Below are 20,131 nucleotides of genomic sequence, written 5' to 3'. Positions count from 1 at the left end.
AAGAGTAGTGGAGGGGCTCTCCAGTTGCTACAAATAAACTTGATCCTATTGGATAATAAGGATATAGAATGAGTTTTTTGTACTTCTTCATTCTCTTCTTCTTGACATCATCCACACGCAGTTATATTTCCATCCGCATCCATCAGCACACATCCATCTCATTCATAACATTCATCAATCACATCCATACACATCATCGGGCCATATATAATTTTATAAGCCGTTATTTGCCATACCCATTTATTCCATTCATTTAGATCCATTTTGTAATTATTCCATATGTCTCACCTTATTCTTAACTAAAAAATATATTTTCTCATCCCCTAATCACCGTACAAAAAGACATTAACCTCTTATTATACCTTCATTATGGAGACAACCCTTGTTGATCACAAACTAGTAAAATTATTTTATGAGTGAGGGTTTAAATTTTATTTACTGAGTAACTCAAATAACAGCGATAAATTATTACCCTAAATAATCAACCTCAACAAATTAATATTTCCCCATCTGTCTATCATCGTTTATCCATCCCCCAGTCTAGACAATGACAGATGCCACAATAGGACAAAATGATCGACAATCCGTCATTCGTCAAACAGTCATAGATGTGAGTTCTGAACCCTTATGTCCAATCATGATCAAGAAGTTCTGATTGATATGATTTAACCAATCACATCACTATCTGATGGATATGACCATTTTTTTTCTCAAAATCCAATCATATCTCAAAGCCACTAGGCTAGTGGAAGACACAATTCTTTTCAGACAGGATGGATGACCATCCAGTCCCCTCCAAGAACACCAGATATTTATATACAAAGAAATCAACAAATATCCTCTCAATTATTAAATTTTGGTAGAAGCAGTTACACTAACCTGGGGAATTCCATGCTCTCTTGCTCCTCAGGGGCAGCCCCATGCAGGAGCTCAATCTGGGCAACGACCTCGGCCATGGCGGGGCGGTAGCGGGGGTCGTGGGCCGTGCAATGGAGGGCGAGCTGCATGAGCCGGACCATGTCGGGGTGCGCCTCATGGTAGGAGACGAGGTCGGGGTCGAGGACCTCAGCAAGCCAGTCATGGACCGCGACGGACCGGACCCACCGGGGGAGGTCCATGTCGGGGGCAAGGCTGGGGGCCTTGCCAGTGACCAGCTCAAGGAGGAGGACACCGAAATTGTAGACGTCAGCAGGCTGGGATGGTGCGGGAAGATGGCAGGCGAGCCGGGCCAGGCCCTGGTCCGAGACCTGGGCCACGGATGGGGAGTGGAAGAGGACATTGAAGGAGGTGATGTTGCCGTGGCAGATGCCCGGGCCAGCCGAGTGGATGTGGTGCAGGCCGCGGGCCGCACCCAAGGCTGCCTCCACGCGAGCTCGCCATGTCAGCGGCAGCCCCTCCTGGCCTGTCCAAGAAGAAGAAGAAGAAGATGATGATGACTGGGTAATGATGATGATGGGTGATGATGATGACTGGGTAATGATGATGATGGGTGATGATGATGACTGGGTAATGATGATGATGGGTGATGATGATGACTGGGTAATGATGATGATGGGTGATGATGATAAAGAAGGTTGGCACAATGATGATGATGGTTTTTTTTTTGAAGAAAGGCACAATGATGCTGCTGCTGCTGATGATGATGATGATTTTTTTAGATGATGGTGATGACGATGATGGGTGACGACAATGGCGATAAAGAAGGGGTGATGACGATAATGATGATGATGATGATGATGGAGTAATGAGGATGATGGGTGATAATGATAAATAAGAAGGTTGGGACAATGATGAGGCTGACGATGATAATGACGATGATGATGATGATGATGATGGGTGAGGATGGTGATGGGCGATGATGATGATGGGTGAGGATGGTGATGGACGATGATGATGATGGGTGAGGATGGTGATGGGTGATGATGATGATGACAATGGGTGATGAAGATGAAGTAGGGGTGATGATGATGAAGTAAGGGTGATGATGATGACGATGATGGGCGATGATGATGAAGTAGGGGCGATGATGATGACGATGGATGATGATGATGAAGTAGGGGCGATGATGATGACGATGGGTGATGATGATGAAGTAGGGGCGATGATGATGACGATGGGCGATGATGATGAAGAAGAAGGTAGGGGTGATGATAATGACGACGACGGGTGATCATGATGACAATGGGTGGTGATGAAGAAGAAGGTTGGGGTGATTGATGATGACGAGTAATGAGCATGATGGGTTGATTGGGATAATGAGCTGCAAGGATATAGAAGAAGATTGGGGTGATGCTCATAAAGAAGATGATTGAGGTGATGATGACAAAGATAACGACAATGAGGGTGATGACGATGATGATGATATTACGATGATGATAAAGAAGAAGATCTGGATGACAACAATGACAGTGAAGATGATGATCAATAACAAAAAATGAAGACAAAGATGACGAAATATGTTGGCAATGATGATCCCAAAGAAGAAGAAGAAGAAGAAGAAGATCATGATAGAGATTCGGAGGCCAGTACCATGGAGGAGGGAGAAGAGGCTGCCCCCAGGCAGAAAATCGCAGACAAGGAGCTTCTCATCCCTTCCATAGTAGTAAGCCCGGAGCTGAACAAGATTAGGATGACCCATTCCTCCGGCGACCTCCACCACAGCCTTAAACTCCTCCTCCGCCAAACCCACCTTGCGCAGCCTCTTCACCGCCACCTCTCTCCCCCTCTCTTCCAACACAGCCTTATAAGTCGACCCAAAACAGCCCTTCCCCATCGCTTCCGCCGGCGCCCTCAGCAACTCCTCCACATCAAACCCCTCTCCAGAGAAGAAAACCAGCCCCTTCCCTTCAGAAACTTCCTCCTTGCCACCCCTCTCCGGCTCCGGAGCGACCCCTTCAACAGCCCTCCTCCTTCTTCTTCTCCTCCAGAGAAGGAACAGCGCGAGCAAGAACAGCGCAAGAACACCCCCAATTGCAATCCCAACGATGGCTCCGATCTTGTTCTTGTTCTTCGGGCAAGGGGAAGTGGGCAGTCCGCAGAGATCCAATCCGAGGAAAGCGGAGGGGGGCATCGATCGGAGGCTGGAAGGAATCGACCCGGTGAATCTGTTGAAGGAAGCGTTGAACTGATCCAAGGAGAGATTCAGCTCGGGAATCTGCCCGGAGAGGTGGTTTTCTTCGAGGGAGAGCGTGCGGAGGCGATTGAGAAGGCCGATTTCTGGGGGGATTGCGCCGGAGAAGTTGTTGCGGGCGAGATTCAAGCGGACGAGGTTGGAGAGGGAGGCGATGGAAGGGGGGATGGGGCCGGAGAGGAGGTTTTCATGGAGGTAGAGGTTGCGGAGATGGGGGAGAGGGGGGAGGAAGAAGGAGCCGGAGAGGCGATTGGAGCGGAGACTGAGGGTGTGGAGGAAGGTGAGGTTGGCGATGGCGGAGGAGGGGAAGGGGCCGAGAAGGTTGGAGGCGGGTAGGCGGAGGGAGGAGACGCGGTTGGAGGAGGAGCAGGCGACGCCGCGCCAGGAACAGGGCGACGTGGCCGCGTTCCAGCCGAGGGATGGCCGGCCGACGGCGTCGCGGAAGGCGAGGAGCGCCGCCTTGTCGGACGCCAGGTTGAGCTCCGCGGCTATGGCGGCGGCGACGAGGAGGAGGAGGAGGAGTGCGGCGGCGCTGCGCCGCGCTCCGGCCATAGCCGAGCTTCTTCTTCTTCTACCCAAATTTCGCGTTTCGAATTTCAAATTTCTTCTTCTTCTTCTTGATCTTCTTCTTCTTCTTCTTCTTCTTGATCTACTTCTTTTTGATCTCCTTCTTCTTCTTGATCTTCTTCTTGTTTTTGATCTTCTTCTTCTTCTTGATCTTCTTCTTCTTCTTCTTGATCTTCTTCTTCTTCTTCTTCTTGATCTTCTTCTTCTACTTCTTCTTCTTCTTCTTCTTCTTCTTGATCTTCTTCTTCTTCTTCTTCTTCTTCTTCTTCTTGATCTTCTTCTTCTTCTTCTTCTTCTTCTTCTTCTTCTTCTTCTTCTTCTTGATCTTCTTCTTCTTGATCTTCGTCTTCTTCTTCTTCTTCTTGATCTTCGTCTTCTTCTTCTTCCTGATCTTCTTCTTCTTCTACTAGATCTTGTTCTTCTTGATCTTCTTCTAGATCTTCTTCTTGATCTTGATCATCTTCTAGATCTTCTTCTTGATCTTGATCTTCTTCTTCTTTGGAGAAGAGAAAGAAGAAATTTGAAATTTGGGTGGTAGAAGGGTAGAATGGGGATTTGGTGGTCGTTTTTGTCGTCCGTGGGGTCCACCGGCGGTTCGGCTTTCAACAGAATTGTAGATTGGACCAATGGGTGGATGACACGTGTTCTGTGGGGCCCACTGTTGACTTTTCCTCCTCTACTTGTAGAAGAGGAAGAAGAAGAAAATTGAAATTTGGGTGGTAGAAGGGTAGAATGGGGTTTTGGTGGTCGTTGTACTTGTCGGTGGGGTCCACGCGGTTCAGTTTTCAACGGAATGGTGGGTTTGGGCCAGTGCGTGGAGGACACGTGTCTATGGGGCCCACTTAGTTGACTATTGAAGACGCGGGTCTTGACTTTTCGGGGTGTTCGGATGAATGGTCAAGTGTTTGGCCAATGTTCTGGGGAGTTGGTCAGTGGCGCACGTGCGGGATTTTTGAGGGGTTTTTGAATTTAACGGGTGTTTTCTCCATCTTCTTCTTGCTTTCTCTCTCTAAGATAAAAGGGAAAGAGGAAGAAAGAGAAGGAGGAGGATATATTTTGGTATGTTTGTTCAACCCATAAGTCTGAGACAATGTGATCCATCAAGAGGTATTCTCTCTCTCTCTTCATTGCTTTCTCTCTCTAGGAGGACGCAAGAGAGAAAGAAGGTAATATGTGTGATTTATCAAGAGGATATTTCTCTCTCTATCTCTCTCACTCTCTTAATATTGTTCTCTCTCTCTAGGAGGACGAAGAGAGAGGAGGATGTTATACTTTGGTTTATATATTCTGCCCCATAAGTCTTAGGCACAATGTGATTTATCAAGAAGTATTTCTCTCTCTCTCTCTCTGTCACTCTCTTAATATTGCTTTCTCTCTCTAGGAGAACAATGAGAGAGAAGGAAGATGATATACTTTCTCTCTCTCTGACCCATATGTATTTTCTGACCCATAAGTCAGGCACAATGTGATATATTAATAGGGTATTTCTCTCTCTCTCTCTATCACTCTCTTAATATTGTTTTCTCTCTCTGGGAGGACAAAGAGAGAGAAGGAAGATGATATAGTTTGATATGGAGATTCCAATCCATACGTATAAGAAGCAATGAGATTTAACAAGAGGGTATTGTCTCTCTCTCTCTCTCTCTCTTAATATTGCTTTCTCTCTCTCTAGGAGAACTAAGAGACATAATGAAGATGATATATTTTTCTATGTATATTCAGACCCATGAATATAGTGTAGGGACACGGAAAACAAGGACAGAAACTGGTATGTATATTTTTGTATCTACGTGATTGGATGAAAACCATGACGGAAATTCGTCCAAAGACATATGGAGTGGACTGTTTTCGTCCAGTCGGACTAAAAAACCGTCCCATCCGGGCTCTTGAACGTTGGGTGGTTGAGATTTTACCACGTGGCATCGATATATCCATTCCTTAACATTTTGCATCAAAGTCTCTGTTTTTTCGCGCGCACAAACTGACGTCGCCCAAAAATAATTATATATATGTCCCTCTACTTTCTCCCTCCTCCATATATCCCTAAAAACCTTTCAAAATCCATATTAATTCAATCAGACATTGGAACTATTTTTATTAGATATTTACGTATGCAACACGCGACCGAGAGCTGTTTTAAGGGCATATTTGCAACAAAATTTGAAAAAGAGTCCATCTCACTTTCATAATTACTTAATTTTCATCTAATTGTATCCTTTTGCAATTTAAATATTCAATTCTTCGTCAATTAAAGTCCCAAAAAAATTCACTAAATTTCCAGAAAAATGTCCAACATTCATTATTTAATCCGCACATTAATTAACAGTAAATTTTATTTTTTGACATAACATTTATCATTTTAATATAGTAATTCGAAGCTCAAAAAATTGCGTAAAATAAATATTATAACAGATAATTAGTTTAAAATCAGAAATTTAAAATTCATTTATTCCTCGATTAAATTGCCAAAAAATTCAATAGATTTCTAGAAATGTAGAAAATTCATTTTTTAACGTAGAAAATTCACTATCTTGAGCTGGATGACAAATGTGTAGTCCTGCAGATATGCAATCCAACGAGCATGCCGATCGCTGGCCTTCTTTTGGTCGTGTAGGTGCCGAAGTACACTATGATATGAAAAGAGTGGCGCAAATGTCGGAGGGACTCAACGAGGGCATCGAATTCATGATCACACTTGTCATATCGTTGCCTCGTGTCGTTCACCTTCTTGTTGAAATATTCTATGGGGTGTCTGTTTTGGCTAAGGATGCCACCAATACCTACACCTGAGGCGTCATAGGTGACTTCAAACACCTTGCTGAAGTCGGGTAATTGTAGCACACGTGCCTCAGTCATGCGACGCTCGATTTCCTCGAAGACCGTATCGGCCGCCTTCATCCACTCGAACTTGTCGAGTCTGATGAGGTTCATGATGGGGGCGGTAACGCCACTAAATCCTAGAACGAACCTCTGGTAGAAAGTTGCCAAGCCCATGAAACTACTTACGTCATGAATGTCCTTAGGCTTGGGCCACGACGTGATGGCCTCGATCTAGGCTGGGTCGGCGGAGACTCCATGAGCTGATAAAATGAAGCTGAAGAAGGAGACCTCGGCCATGAAGAAACTGCATTTCTTCGGATTAGTGTAGAGCTTCTCCCGTTGCAGTGCGGCACACATCTCTCGTAAGTGTTGTAGGTGGTCTCTATGGGAACCACTAAAGATCAGTGTATCATCAAAGTAGACGATGACAAATATGCCAATGAACGGGCATAGGACCTTGTTCATCAATCGTTGGAACGTACTCGGGGCATTGGAAAGCCCAAATGGCATGACATTCCACTCGAACATGCCATCCTTGATATTGAAGGCCGTCTTCCACTCGTCCCCTGGTCGGAGGCGGACCTGATGGTGTCCGCTACGTAAGTGTTTGATCAAATGGTTGCTTCGACCATTTGATCAAACATATCCTGCACTCTAGGGATACGAAAATGGTACTTCACTGTTATCTTGTTGATGGCGCAGGAGTTGCAACACATGCGCCACGTCCCATCTTTCTTTGGCGCGAGTACTGCGGGGACGACGTACGCGCTGAGGCTCTCTCGTATAAGGCCCTTGGCCAGGAGCTCCTTCACTTTCTGATATATCTCGTATTTTATCAGGTCCATCTAGTAATGCACTAAGTTCATGAGCGATGCTCCGGAAATGAGGTCAATGGTGTGTTGGATACCACGCACGGGTGGGAGCTCGTTGGGGAGTTCTTTGGGGAAGACATCGCCAAAATCGACCATGATCTCAGTCACCTCAGGAGCGTCGGATGCGCCTGGTGGTTCCTTTATTGGGTTCTAGAGGCCTATATCTAGATGAACAAATCATAACAAGCAGTAGTGGAAGATTTTTGTGAAATCATACGTCATCGATAAAATAATAGAATGTAGTACCTTTACATGGATCGCATCCGTGATTTCTTGGAATCTGGTTTAAGACGAGTCGAGATGCTAAAATGTGAAGCCTCTAGATGTATCCACGTAATCCTCACCACGTTGGATCTACTCCTTCTCGTTGACGAGCTCATTCTACCTCCATCATCGTCGTTACGAGGTTCCGATCGCATCGGGCATGGAGAGGGGGTGTGGGGAGAGGGGAAAAGAAGGGGAAGGCCCCTGAACAATTCTGGGATGGGTGAATTTTGTTCAGGGCTTTCCCCTATTTATACTAAGTGGGTATTTTTTATAAAAACCCCCAAAACTTAAGTATATCTTCTGACGTCCAAAAGACCATTTGCGTGTGACCTTCTAGGCCCATGTATCAGTCTAGTTAACGACTCCAACGGCCCAATAACCTTTATTGGCCTTCCAAATTAATTAACTATATCATCATATAGACTAGTTAATGTCAGATTGATTTAACCCAATCGATAGGTCGAGACTCCGACATGTGAAGTGTCAAGCTACACCTTGTGTTCTAGAATATACAAAGGAGTGTGTATCAACTCTCTCATGGAATATGTCTGTAATTGGTTACCGTGTATGTATAGTCCCTTGATAACATGCAAATAAGAGCTGATAAACTGTTAATTTCATCATATTTTTGGGCTTTTAATGCATAAGAACATTAATTTTTATGCATGTTATCATGATTTTAGGTTAAATAATAAATTCCTTGAATTTCAAGTTAAATAATACTTTTAATAAATATTTAGGTCAATTTTTAGATTTTAAATGTTTTTAAAATGAATTTTAAAAGAAATAAAATGTTTAATTGACCTATTTCTATAAATAAAAGAAATTAAAAAAAACTTATTTTAGAAATTAATAAAGCATTTTCTACATATTAATCAACCTGATTGACAGTTCGGTATAATACCATTCAGAGATTCGTATGGATCAATTCAGTGAACTCTTTCCACTAAACAGCACCCACTATCTATCCTTAGTATCTCCACACTAATGGCTACAGGACCGACCATACTCATCATATGATTGAGGCTAGATAGTGCTATTCTATCCAGATACTTCGATGTCCTTCTCGCATATCCTTTGAATAGGAATGTTTAGAACACATGCTTAAAGACTAGTGATCTACGTATTACGATCTCATCATAATTCACTAAGTCCGATCATATATTCACGGACTTTATTATAAGCATCACACGTGCACTATAATGAATATGTTATATTAATGAAGGTGGAACGAGATGTGGAATGTGTGATTGGCTTGCTGGCCACATATATTTCCATCCGCAACCCCTAGTGTCATCGTAGGGGAACGTGTCTAGGGTGCATGAGGTGTCGAGATGGGTCCGTCGGGGTCCTAATTGGTGATACAAGTGGAGAGATTGGAGTAGATTGCTGAGCTTTAGGGATATCAGAATATGTTAACACCTTGCTAGATCACGAGGTTCACTACGGGTGAGATGGGCGCTAGAGTGACGGTAGTAATCTATATGTATCCTAAAGGCTCCTCATAGAGCTAGTACTCAGGGCACTCACTTAGATAGACATCAACCTTGACATCCTCCTCTGATGGTGGATCGATCAGATTCCTGCTGAAATCCATATAATGTTGGGAGGGGTTCTCGAATTGCCGGTGCTCAAATCCCTTGCACGTGAAGCACTATAGTTGCTCGCAGGTCATGGTCGGGGTGGAGCAGTCGAGATGACAGAAGAGGCAATAGGGGCCATAGTGCTTGTCGTCCGCGGAGGAGAAGTGCTACTAGGTTAGTATTGTAGTTGGGGACGACCTGAAAGTTGTAGTCGTGGCGACAGATAGGGTACAAGAAGTTAGGGTCGCTGTTGAAGTCATGTCATGGAGGGAGAACTCATTGCTCTCTACTAAATTGTAGGCCTGGTCTATTGTCATCGTGTTCTATTCCAATACCTTAACTCCTAACTCGAGACGGAGGCCGTGCGCAAAAAGTGAAATCTGAACCTGTGGGCTATCGACGAAGCAACAATGCATGCGGTACTTCTCAAAATCCTCAATGTAATCGCCTACCTTGCGCCTGCCCTGCTTGAGATCCATCCACTTCATGAGGAGTCGCGCCATATAGAGCTTAGGGATATACTTATCCTTAAGCTTCCAAAATATCTTGGCCTGGCCTCCAAGCCTGGCCTCGGCGTATGAGACAGATAGGTCGTCGTCCATACCGTATTATTGGAAGTAACTCTCTAGGTCGGACTCCCAATCTGCATAGTCCTTCAGATTTCATGTGTCCTCATAGGCGGGAACCTCGATTCTGGCACTCTTCTGATTCATGGCTCGGTGTGCCTCTCGTCTACAGTCTCTATCATCGTTGTCGTAGTGACGATGGGCTGGCTGTTCTTGTCAAATGTTTTGTGGCCCATAGGGATCTCGGGGCTCCGGTGTTGGTGCAAGAGCCGAGACCTGATGAGCTGGGTAGTAATCCTATGGTGCATGCAGTCCATGTGGCACGTCTACAGTCCTCAGTGTAGGCGGCGCCTGTTGGGCATACTGACCATACTAGGTAGGCAGCGCATATTGCGCGAAGGCTGGGGGCGCGGCCGGTGGTGTGGCGGGTGACACCGAGGCAACATAGGGGTCGCGTGGCCGCAACGCGTGAGTCGGCTGTAGTGGGGCTGGGGTCGAGTGGCGCCGGTGCGTAAGTCGGTTGTAATGGGGCTTGGGTTGCACAAGGGACCCCATAGTAATCTTGTGGGTCATATGGTGGTGCATGGGTTGGCGCTAGTCCGTACGAGGTTGGAGTCGCCTGAGGGGCCGGTAGGGAGTATGGCTCCTCGTGTGTTGGTGGAAGACCCCACGCGTATGGTGGGTTTTAAGTGTCACGAGTCAGGTACTGGGCAAGGGTCAGCTTGTAAGGTCGGCCATGGTAGTCTTTACGGGGTCCTCCCGGACAATACCCGACCGTAGCAGATGCCTCTTCCTGTGGCGGGAATATGGACTCCTTGTAGTGTTGCGACCGGTCCTAGTAGTAGTAATGATCTTCATTGTGTCGCGGTGGGCGGTATTGGCCGGCCGATGGTGATCGACGTCTCTGTTGTCCCAATGGCGTCTGAGGTTGCTGATAGGGGCACGTCCGCTACTCGAATTGTCGAGGAGTGGTGGGGACTTAGAGCCATCTCTAGCTTGCGCGCCAAGGATGTTGAACAAAATTGTTTGCTCATGCTTGAGTGAAGTGAGGATACAGTGATGGCGTAGGAATCAATGGCAATATAGCCTGTCCTCGGTCATCGGACTGTTGGGTTTGAAGCTTCGGTTCGTCATGGAAATCACGTTTCCATGGATGCAGAAGCGTGGTCGATCAATTCTCAATCGATCTTTAAAATCAAGATATTGAAAGTACCTTTTGGGGAACTTATTCCACCCTTGACATGTTCACTTTGAGATTATTCCGAAGCCGTTCACGCATCCGGTCTCTAGAAGTATCCACGCGATCACTCGGCGCTTGGATCTCCACCTCTTCCCCTTCAACTCTTCTTGGTTGAAGTAGAGACTAAAGAAAGGAGGGGCTCCCAAATTAGGCTTGCATGGGTGCTTCAAATGAGACCCCTTTCCCTCTTTATATTTCACTTAAGGTTTTTCTCAAAAACCCTCCACAAAGTAAAATATATCCACCAATGCCCTTATGATCTTGTGTGTATGACCCTCTAGGCCCATGTATCGTTCTAGTTAGTAACTTTAATGGCCCAATAAAATTTATTGACCAACTTTATTAATTAACATCAACATATAGATTAATTAAATAAGGATCAATTTAACCCAATCGATAGGTTAAGTTTCCAGCACGTGAGGTGTCAAGCTACACCTCGTGCTCTAGAAGATACCGAGTAGTCTCGAACTCTCTCATGGAAACTTTATCGTCATCGATTACTGTATATGTATAATCCATCATCCGCGCGAGACTCTCGAACGACTTAGAGTATGGTTTATCATCAAACCCTAATCCGTCATTTGATTAGTATTGATGCGTAACGGGGATCATTGGAGAACGCTTCTCCAATATCCTTACTACCCTGGCCATGGAATTTTTCTGCATCATCTTCCTCGAGTCAATCTCCTCTTATTATACCAAGGGCGGATGATCCCATCTTGACCACTCAATCATCTATGTAAGCTTCTTACAACATCAGATCTACAACTTATTTGAATCCCTTGATTAGAGGCTCGTAAGTCATAGTCAAAACGTAGTCGTCCACTCACGAGATGTCTTTGGTGTCTCAGGTCAGTGGATCACTCATACAATCGTGACTTGAATCAACCTGATTGACATTTAGGTGAACTCTTTCTCCAATTCAGTGAACTCTTTCTCCAAAGAGCACCCACTATCTATCCTTAGTGTCACTACACTAATAGCTACAGGATCAGCTATACTTATCATATAAGTAGGATCAGCGAGTGCTATTATATCTGGATAATTTGATGTCCGTCTCGACTATCCATCGTATAGGAATATTTAGAATACATGTTTAAAGACCAGTGATCATTATATTATGATCTCATCATAATTCACTCAATCATTGCACGTATTCATGGGCTTCATTATAAACATGACACAGAATAATAATGAACGTAAATATTTTATTCAATGAACTTAAATAAATATGGAATGTGTGATTGACTTGATGGCCACATAATATCCATCACAGACCAGGGTGGGGGCGTGATCATCGACGGCCCGCTAGGGGGGGTTAGGGGACCTCAGAAGGGATTCCCTTTGGCTCGAGTCGATGACTCGGTCTCGACGAGGTCAAGCAAAGTGGCCTGAGGGAGAGCAAGAACTAGATCTTCCAACAAAAGACTGGGGATATCGAGATCAAAGTTGTGATCCTCCTCGTGATGTGTACCATCTATGGCAGATCGTAACTGGCCGCATGTTTGAACCATCCTATGGTCAGATACGTAATAATTTAGGGTTTTCTATCTAGGATGATGCAATGGTGAGATATATGTATGCACTGCAATGAATTTCAAAATATGAATGTGTGCAATTTCAATTGCAGAAAGCAGAAAATGCGACTGACGGTGCGAAGCACAGAGGTTAGCACAATCAGCTCTGATACCAATATGATGTAACACGACGGCCGGGACTGAACGACTCGTGCTGGGGAGAGAGTTGACCACCGCGTTCATCGACCACAGAAGTGCTCGCGTGAGTGCAGAAGAACGAACAAGATGCAGCTGACCGAGTCTCAGGCAGGACATGGTTCGTCTATCACTACGTTCGTCAATCACAGGGGCGCCCGCATTAGTGCAAAGGGAGTACGACACGCGGGGGACAAAGTATTGGGTCGGTGCGAGGTCCAACGTTTGGGACTGTGACCTGGAATGGAGCTGTTGTTGTGAATGATTCCTGGGGTGTCCACAACAAAGTGGTCACCAACCAGGGCACACCAATTGACACGAGAACTGCAAACCTGGGGCAGTTGAACGTGCTGTGTGTTCGACAAAGGCTAGAGAGGAATGAATAGGTACCGTGACGGAGACCCAAGTGACAAAAGATCACCAATCTCTCTTCTTCCTTGCTAACCCTAGAAAGCTATCAGATAGAACGACCCCCTTGGTGTGGGGTAGGTCGACACCATGAAAAAAGGTAACCGACGTAAAAGAGAATCGTTCAAATTTTTCTTCCCAGTTTGCTACTATCGTGAGCCTCCCATTCCCCTTTATAGTCAGAAGAGAAAGGGGGCTTATAGGTGGCTTAATGGGCTCCTTTAGGGGGGAAGCCCAAACATTGGCTCCCCCCTTAAAGGGTGTAACAAAAGCACACAAAACACATATTGGGAGTAACCCTAACACACACAAGAGGGTCTCCATGCAGTCAAAGGGACGAGTGAGAGAACATCACAGTGATGCGAGGAAGGTCCTGTACATGGGAAAGGCCTCCATAAAACCCAAAAAGGACATGTACATGAAATAAAACGACACAAAAAAATATGATAACCTGAAAACTCAGAAGTCATCAAATCGGATAGCGAAAACAAAGGTTCTTTACGTTGGCTCCGGCTCTGCGACATGGCTGATGACAAGTCTGGACTTGCTCTTCTAGATGGTCCTCCATCATCCCTTCATTATATAAGAATTATCATTTAATTATAGTAATTACAAGCTTAAATAAATTGCATGAAACGAGTATTTTAAATAATTAAGGTAAAAACAGAAATTTAAATTTCATTTATTCTTTGATTAAATTCCCAAAAAATGCAATAAATTTCCAGAGAAATGTAGAAATTTCGTTATTTAATCCTCATTTAAATCAATAATAAAATTAGTTTTTAAATAAGCCATTATCATTTAAATAGAGACATTCCAAGTTTAAATAAATTGCATCAAATTCAATATTTAACAGATAATTAAGGTAAAATCATAATTTTAAAATTCATTTATTCGTCAATTAAAATCAGAAAAATTCAAAAAAATTCCAGAAAATCTGAGTTAAACTTGCCAATTTTCAAATTGCTTCATCACAAGGGAATATGAGTTCCTCTCTATCTCACTCTTCGTCTCTTTTTTGTTCTCTCTTATAGTCCGTGACCATCTGTATATTGTTCTCTATCTGTACATCTATTTTTCTCTCTCTATATATATCTATATATCTATTTTTCTCTCTCTATCTAAAATTGAAATGGTTAAGTATTTAGTAATGGGAAATTGTAGACATTTCTTTCACAGACCCTTTCAAATGTCCATAGGACTTAAAATGAAAGTGCACATACACAGTTAAAAATGATTGTTTTTGTGGGGCTAAATCAATCATTCATCCACCGCATCAATGAAGGATGAGACATAGGAAGCGTTCATTCGGAATCTAAGACAAAATGTAGTGTAGAGACCACTCAGCTGTCCATCTAGCTCGCACAAAATCATCTTCACCGTGGCGTAGACTGGCAGTGTTGTAGTGGCTTTGTCATATCTCACAGTTTCAGGCATTCCATACCGACACCAGAAGAACAACATATCTGCAGAAAATAAAATCAATAAATTTTTTCATTGAAAGAAAATTGGTGTGAAAATTGATTAGGCACATAAAACAGTAACTAAACTACAAAATAATAACAAAAGTGGATTTTATAAGGAACTTATTGAAAAATATCGAGAAAGTTTAATTAAGGGGGAAATCATTTTCAAGGGTCGATGTGAACCTGGCCTTGGAATCCCTGTTTGTTGTCTTCATGTAAAAAATATATATCTTCTCGTCTAACTGAATGGTTATATATATTCCAAAGTTGTCAAAGATATTCAACAGAATTTTAGAGGGGATCCAACATTAGGGTTAAAATTGAATTAAAACCAGAAATATCATAACAAAAAACTTAATGACAGCAATCAGCAGATTCCCCTCGAAATTATGGATATGAGAAAGCATTGTAATGTTCTAAATGTGTTTCTTTGGAAAAAAACTCATTAGCAACATGTTTTGCTACAGGACAATGAAGCATAGAGATAGGGCTCTGTGAACAACGATAGTAAAAGGTTTTACGACTTATGGCAAATAGTAAGATAAAGATAAAGCATACCAAAAATAAAAAATTAAATTTAAATTTCTTCATTATATTGCCTCCGCAGTGCTGTTTTTAACAAAGCATAGAATGATAAACATAGTAAACTATCATGACTTACACCAAACGTTAGAATGAAGTAGTAATGGAATCCCATAGATTGCCTTCCTGTTGTTCCCTCGTTATCTGTTACATGAAATAGAATAAATTAAGAGAAAGAAGCATGATTGTGCACATGATAGAAAGTGATGGAACATAACGTACCAGCACATAAGCTGTCATCATCATCGTAATCATCATCAGAGTCTGAGGAGTATTGGTCTACACAACGGAATCATGTTCGTAACATCATCAGCATCTCAACGTGCTCTGCAGTTAGGTGAGTTCTTCGATATGTGGTGATGCCTTGTCCAACTAAGAAAAATCGCTCTATCAGTGCATTGGTCGAGCTTATGATAAGAAACTAGATTGCAATTTTGGTCAAGTTTGGAAAGTATTGCGTGCCGACCTCCTTCCACCAATCAACGGAGTATCCTCCTCCTTGCTTCATGGGATGTTGAGATACTTATCAGCTCTTGTGTGGGTGTGGAGTGTGGTCATTAACAATTGCTTGGACGCATATACTACCGTCTAGAGGTAACATACTCTCATGGACGTCGACCTTTTGACAGTTCTCCCTGCTCCGAGTCACATTCAGTAGCTTTTGAATTTGATGTATATTCCAAAAGTCTGCCAAGATAGGAAAGCACATCTTGGTGGCATGACAGATCCACAAACTCTATTTTGGAAAATGGATCCAATGTTGCCGTAGTAGCAAACATTTGATTAACCAAAAGTACCATTGCATATTGCATCAGCTTAGTATGCATAATACTACATGCAGACCGTAATGCATCCCTCCGCTCAAAATTCAATACTGGCCCTACATTGTGCATAGCCTACTCAAGTCGAGTCGTAAGCTCCATGACCATTGATGTTACCTGTGTGATTATCAATTTCTTCGTTGCATATACAAAGTCATAACCTTGACACAGTGGGTCAAGGATGCCCACATATTCATCAATCATCTCATAGTCCTCTTAACAAAGGTTGTAGTCTTTATTCGACGCTGTAAGGAACCTTAGAGCCATATTGTTCAGTACCTCTATCTTAGAAAGAGCATGCTCTAAGATAATGAAAGTGGAGTTCCAGCGCATTGGGCAGTCAACCTTTAGCTTGTTCAAATTTGGGAGCCCAAACATTTTGCAGAGATCATCATATTTCTCCATTTGTTGCATGGAACCCTGAATGACATTAACGATGGGTCTCACGTGTCAAAAAACTAGTTCCAAAGGTGCAAGTTTCACTGTTGTAATTTTGTCAACCTCTGATTTGAATGGTTCATCTGTGTTTATCATTATGTCTGGGAGAAAATCTCGTACGCATAGTGTGGTACTCCCTGGTACCTATGGATTATGAATGATTTTGAGCCAGGCTTGGACTACGAGGTTGAGGGTGTGGGCAACACATGGTACGCGTTGTTCCATAGTGAATTGAGGGTTTATAGTCTTCAGTGAATCCACAATGGCAGCCCCCATTGTTCTGTTGTTAGGCACATTGTCCATAGTGATGGCCCAAAGCTTTAACTCAATGCCATATTCATATGCAACTTCCATGATGATCCTCGCCAAGTTGGTGCTGCTAGGAGATCCCTTGATATGTTAGAGACCACGAAGTAGCTCACAAAGCTTCCAGTTTTTGTGAATCCAGTGGGCAGTGACACCTAAAAGGGCAATGTTATTTTCAGATGTCCAAGCATCCATAGTAAGAGAGACACAGTGTATGTCAACAAACATTTCCACTAATTTCCCTTGCACTTCTCTGTACATCTTTTTCGTTGTTGCTTTGACCGCATCTAGACCAAGGACCTCCCCGATCACTTGTGTCCCATAGAACCTTAGTATTCAAAATGACTTCTTCTTCACAAGTTTCCAAGGAAGATTATTGTTGCAGATGAACCTAACAAATTTCTCTTTCATCTGCTCCATGGTGAGGCCGCGTAAGTACAACTTGTTTGAGAGTAATTCATAGTGGAGAAGAGTTCTTTGCTTAGTCGGCCCTCCCCTATTGTCATCGTGAAATTTAGGACTAGCTTTCTCTAAATGTCTCCAAAAGACGTTTGTGTTATTATCTTTATTCCTCCTCATGATTGATGGAAATATATGTGGCCGGCAAGCTTATCACACATTCCACATCTCGTTCCATGTTCATTCATAGAACATATTCATTATAGTGCACGTGTGATGCTTATAATGAAGTCCGTGAATATATGATCGGACTTAGTGAATTATGATGAGATCGTAATATGTAGATCACTAGTCTTTAAGCATGTGTTCTAAACATTCCTATTCAAAGGATACACGATAAGGACATCAAAGTATCCGTAGAGAATAACACTATCTAGCCTCACTCATATGATGAGTATGGCCGTTCCCGTAGTCATTAGTGTGGAGACAATAAGGATAGATAGTGGGTGCTCTTTAGTAGAAAGAGTTCACTGAATTGATCCGTACGAATCCCTGAATGATATTATACCAAACTGTCAATCAAGAGTATTCACATCATGGTTGTGTAAGTGGTCCTTAGACCTGAGACATCAAAGATGTCTTGTGGATGGACGGTTGTACTTTGGCTATGAACAGGTTCGATAAGTGAGTCGATTCACACTCCTTTGTATCTTCTAGGACACAAGGTGTAGCTTGGCACCCCACGTGTCGGAGACTTGACCTATCGATTGGGTTAAATTGATTTGACATTAATTAATCTATATGATGATATAGTCAATTAATTTGGAAGGCCAATAAAGGTTATTGGGCCATTGGAGTCGTTAACTAAACTGATACATGGGCCTAGAGGGTCACACGTAAATGGTCTTTTAGACGTCAGAAGATATACTTAAGTTTTGGGGCTTTTTAATAAAAATACCCGCCTAGTATAATTCACCCACGCCAGAATTGTTAAAGGGCCTTCCCCTTCTTCTCCCCTCTCCCCACACCCCCTCTCCATGCCCGATGCGATCGGAACGGCGTAACGACGACGGTGGAGGTAGAATGGGGCTCGTCAAAGAGAATTAGGAGATTCAACGTGCCGAGGATCGCGTGGATACGTCTAGAGGCTGCATACGTGAGAAACTCAACTCGTCTCACTCTGGGATGTGAGAAATCACGGATGCGATTCGTGGAAAGGTACCCGTTTTCATGGTTTTAATGATGATGTTCGATTCGCAAAAGACTTCCGCTGCGTATCGTTTCGATTTCTTCATCTAGATCTAGGCGTTTAGAACCCAATAATGATGACCCTATGGGTGGGGTTTTGCGCTTGACAAAGCGTACAATAGTACTCTTTTGTGCCTACTACAACGAATCGATCTAAAACTTCAGACCGATTGCTTCTTCTGCTTCGAGATGAGACATTGTCATTAATCTCTATTTTGAGGTACTCAGCAGACACATATGACGTAGCCCTAGCGGTCAATTTAGGAGTGGTAGCCTATGTAGACTCCATTATTCTACCAGATTAATTCAAAACATGCATTCATACAATGCATGTGAAGCATAAATAACAGAAGGACTAGAGCGCATAAAAAAATATAAAAAACACATTGGATATTTGAATAATTGTATTTCAATAATTAGACTGCATTTATCACTTTTTCTGAGAATATTCAAAAAATATTGAGATGCAATTGCATGGTCACAAATTGAATTGATAGGCTTAGATCTGGCAACATGCATGCATAAAATCTACCTTAAGGAAAATATAACAAAGATAGAAGCCCAAAGGGGAATAAATCTTTGAGTATGAGAAGTTGTAGAAGAAGAGATAAAGAAGTGGCTACAAGCCGCAATCATCTTCCCTATTGCAGATAGTGCTTGGATGATCCCACCCAATGCATGTGGTTCAAAAGAAAGCAGCCATTACAGTTATAACAAAAGAAAAATGGGAAGAAATTCAGAACTGTCTATTAAGTAGCAAGCCCAAATCAGATGCATAATCTTTTCACAACGAAGTATAACTAAAAGCAGATATAATACTTGGATATGAATAGGAATGAGGAAGATATTGATAATAAAAATGCAAGGATACAAATGACAATACCAAGCATAAATAGGCTATAAATTTATGAGATAGGGGAGAATATTAATACTGTGGAATGAAATGCACTGGAGTAGAGGAATAATATTTTGGGGAATGAGAGGAAATGGAGAAGTATGATGAAAATAAATGGTTATAATACTGTGAGGAGGATACATGTCATGATTTGTAGTAGGAAAAGTCTTTTTATTTTGTATTAAGATATAATAGAAATAAGGTAGAGATGAAGAGCGAGAGACAAATAAATTGAGATAATACACTCAGTAAAAGATATTTTTCTATTATTTACTAAAATTGGCAGATAGATAAAAGCAATTTAAATGAGCTAGATGTAGTTATCTAATGAGGAAGCAGATTTGGAGAGAATTAAGGAAAATTTATTTTCATTTTCAAGAAACTGGTAACAAAATGAAATATAGAGAAGATAATGGGCGATAAAAGTGAATAAAAAGGGGAATTAATACTTAAATACATGTATTAATAGAAAAAAAAGGTAGGAAGATTTGATAAGATAAAGTGTCTGGAATTCAATTTGTATATTTTAGTAGGTATTCATGGCATTTTATAATATAAACTTGAACGAACTAAAACTTTGCAGAATTCCTGGTGGGGCACATAGTTGTTGATAAAATGCTTCAAAGAGGCAATTTATAGAAGTTTGGATTGAAAATTCAGACAGGATTCAAACCAAATTCAATTCACTCAAACAGGGATAAAGCTTCACCGTGGCCTCACGAGTAATGATCGGGTGATCCGTCTAGGCCACTCTCTCACCTCACGTTGCGACTGCTGTCCTGCATTTCCACATATTGAGACTATGGAACAT

General features: G+C 42.6%; 1 protein-coding gene across 1 annotated transcript; it reads right to left on the bottom strand.

Moving 5' to 3' along the window:
* Window positions 1–825: 825 nt before the first annotated feature.
* On the bottom strand, window positions 826–4,190 carry LOC144701643 (putative inactive receptor kinase At1g48480). The gene is made up of 2 exons (XM_078573362.1): window positions 2,530–4,190; window positions 826–1,402 (listed from the first exon to the last, which is right to left on the bottom strand). The coding sequence occupies exons 1-2, from the start codon at window positions 3,680–3,682 to the stop codon at window positions 870–872; spliced, it is 1,686 nt and encodes a 561-aa protein (XP_078429488.1). The 5' UTR covers window positions 3,683–4,190; the 3' UTR covers window positions 826–869.
* Window positions 4,191–20,131: the final 15,941 nt, after the last annotated feature.

Source organism: Wolffia australiana, chromosome 4 (genome assembly GCF_029677425.1).
Source record: "Wolffia australiana isolate 7733 chromosome 4, ASM2967742v1".
In the NCBI taxonomy this organism is placed as follows: domain Eukaryota; kingdom Viridiplantae; phylum Streptophyta; class Magnoliopsida; order Alismatales; family Araceae; genus Wolffia; species Wolffia australiana.
This window is presented reverse-complemented; position numbering and strand designations above follow the sequence as displayed.

Excerpts from the sequence above, each read along its gene's own strand:
- LOC144701643 (XM_078573362.1), bottom strand. The coding sequence starts at position 3,682 with ATGGCCGGAGCGCGGCGCAGCGCCGCCGCACTCCTCCTCCTCCTCCTC. Across the intron at positions 1,403-2,529 it reads CCTCTTCTCCCTCCTCCATG|GCCAGGAGGGGCTGCCGCTG; the intron begins GTACTGGCCTCC and ends CTTCTTGGACAG.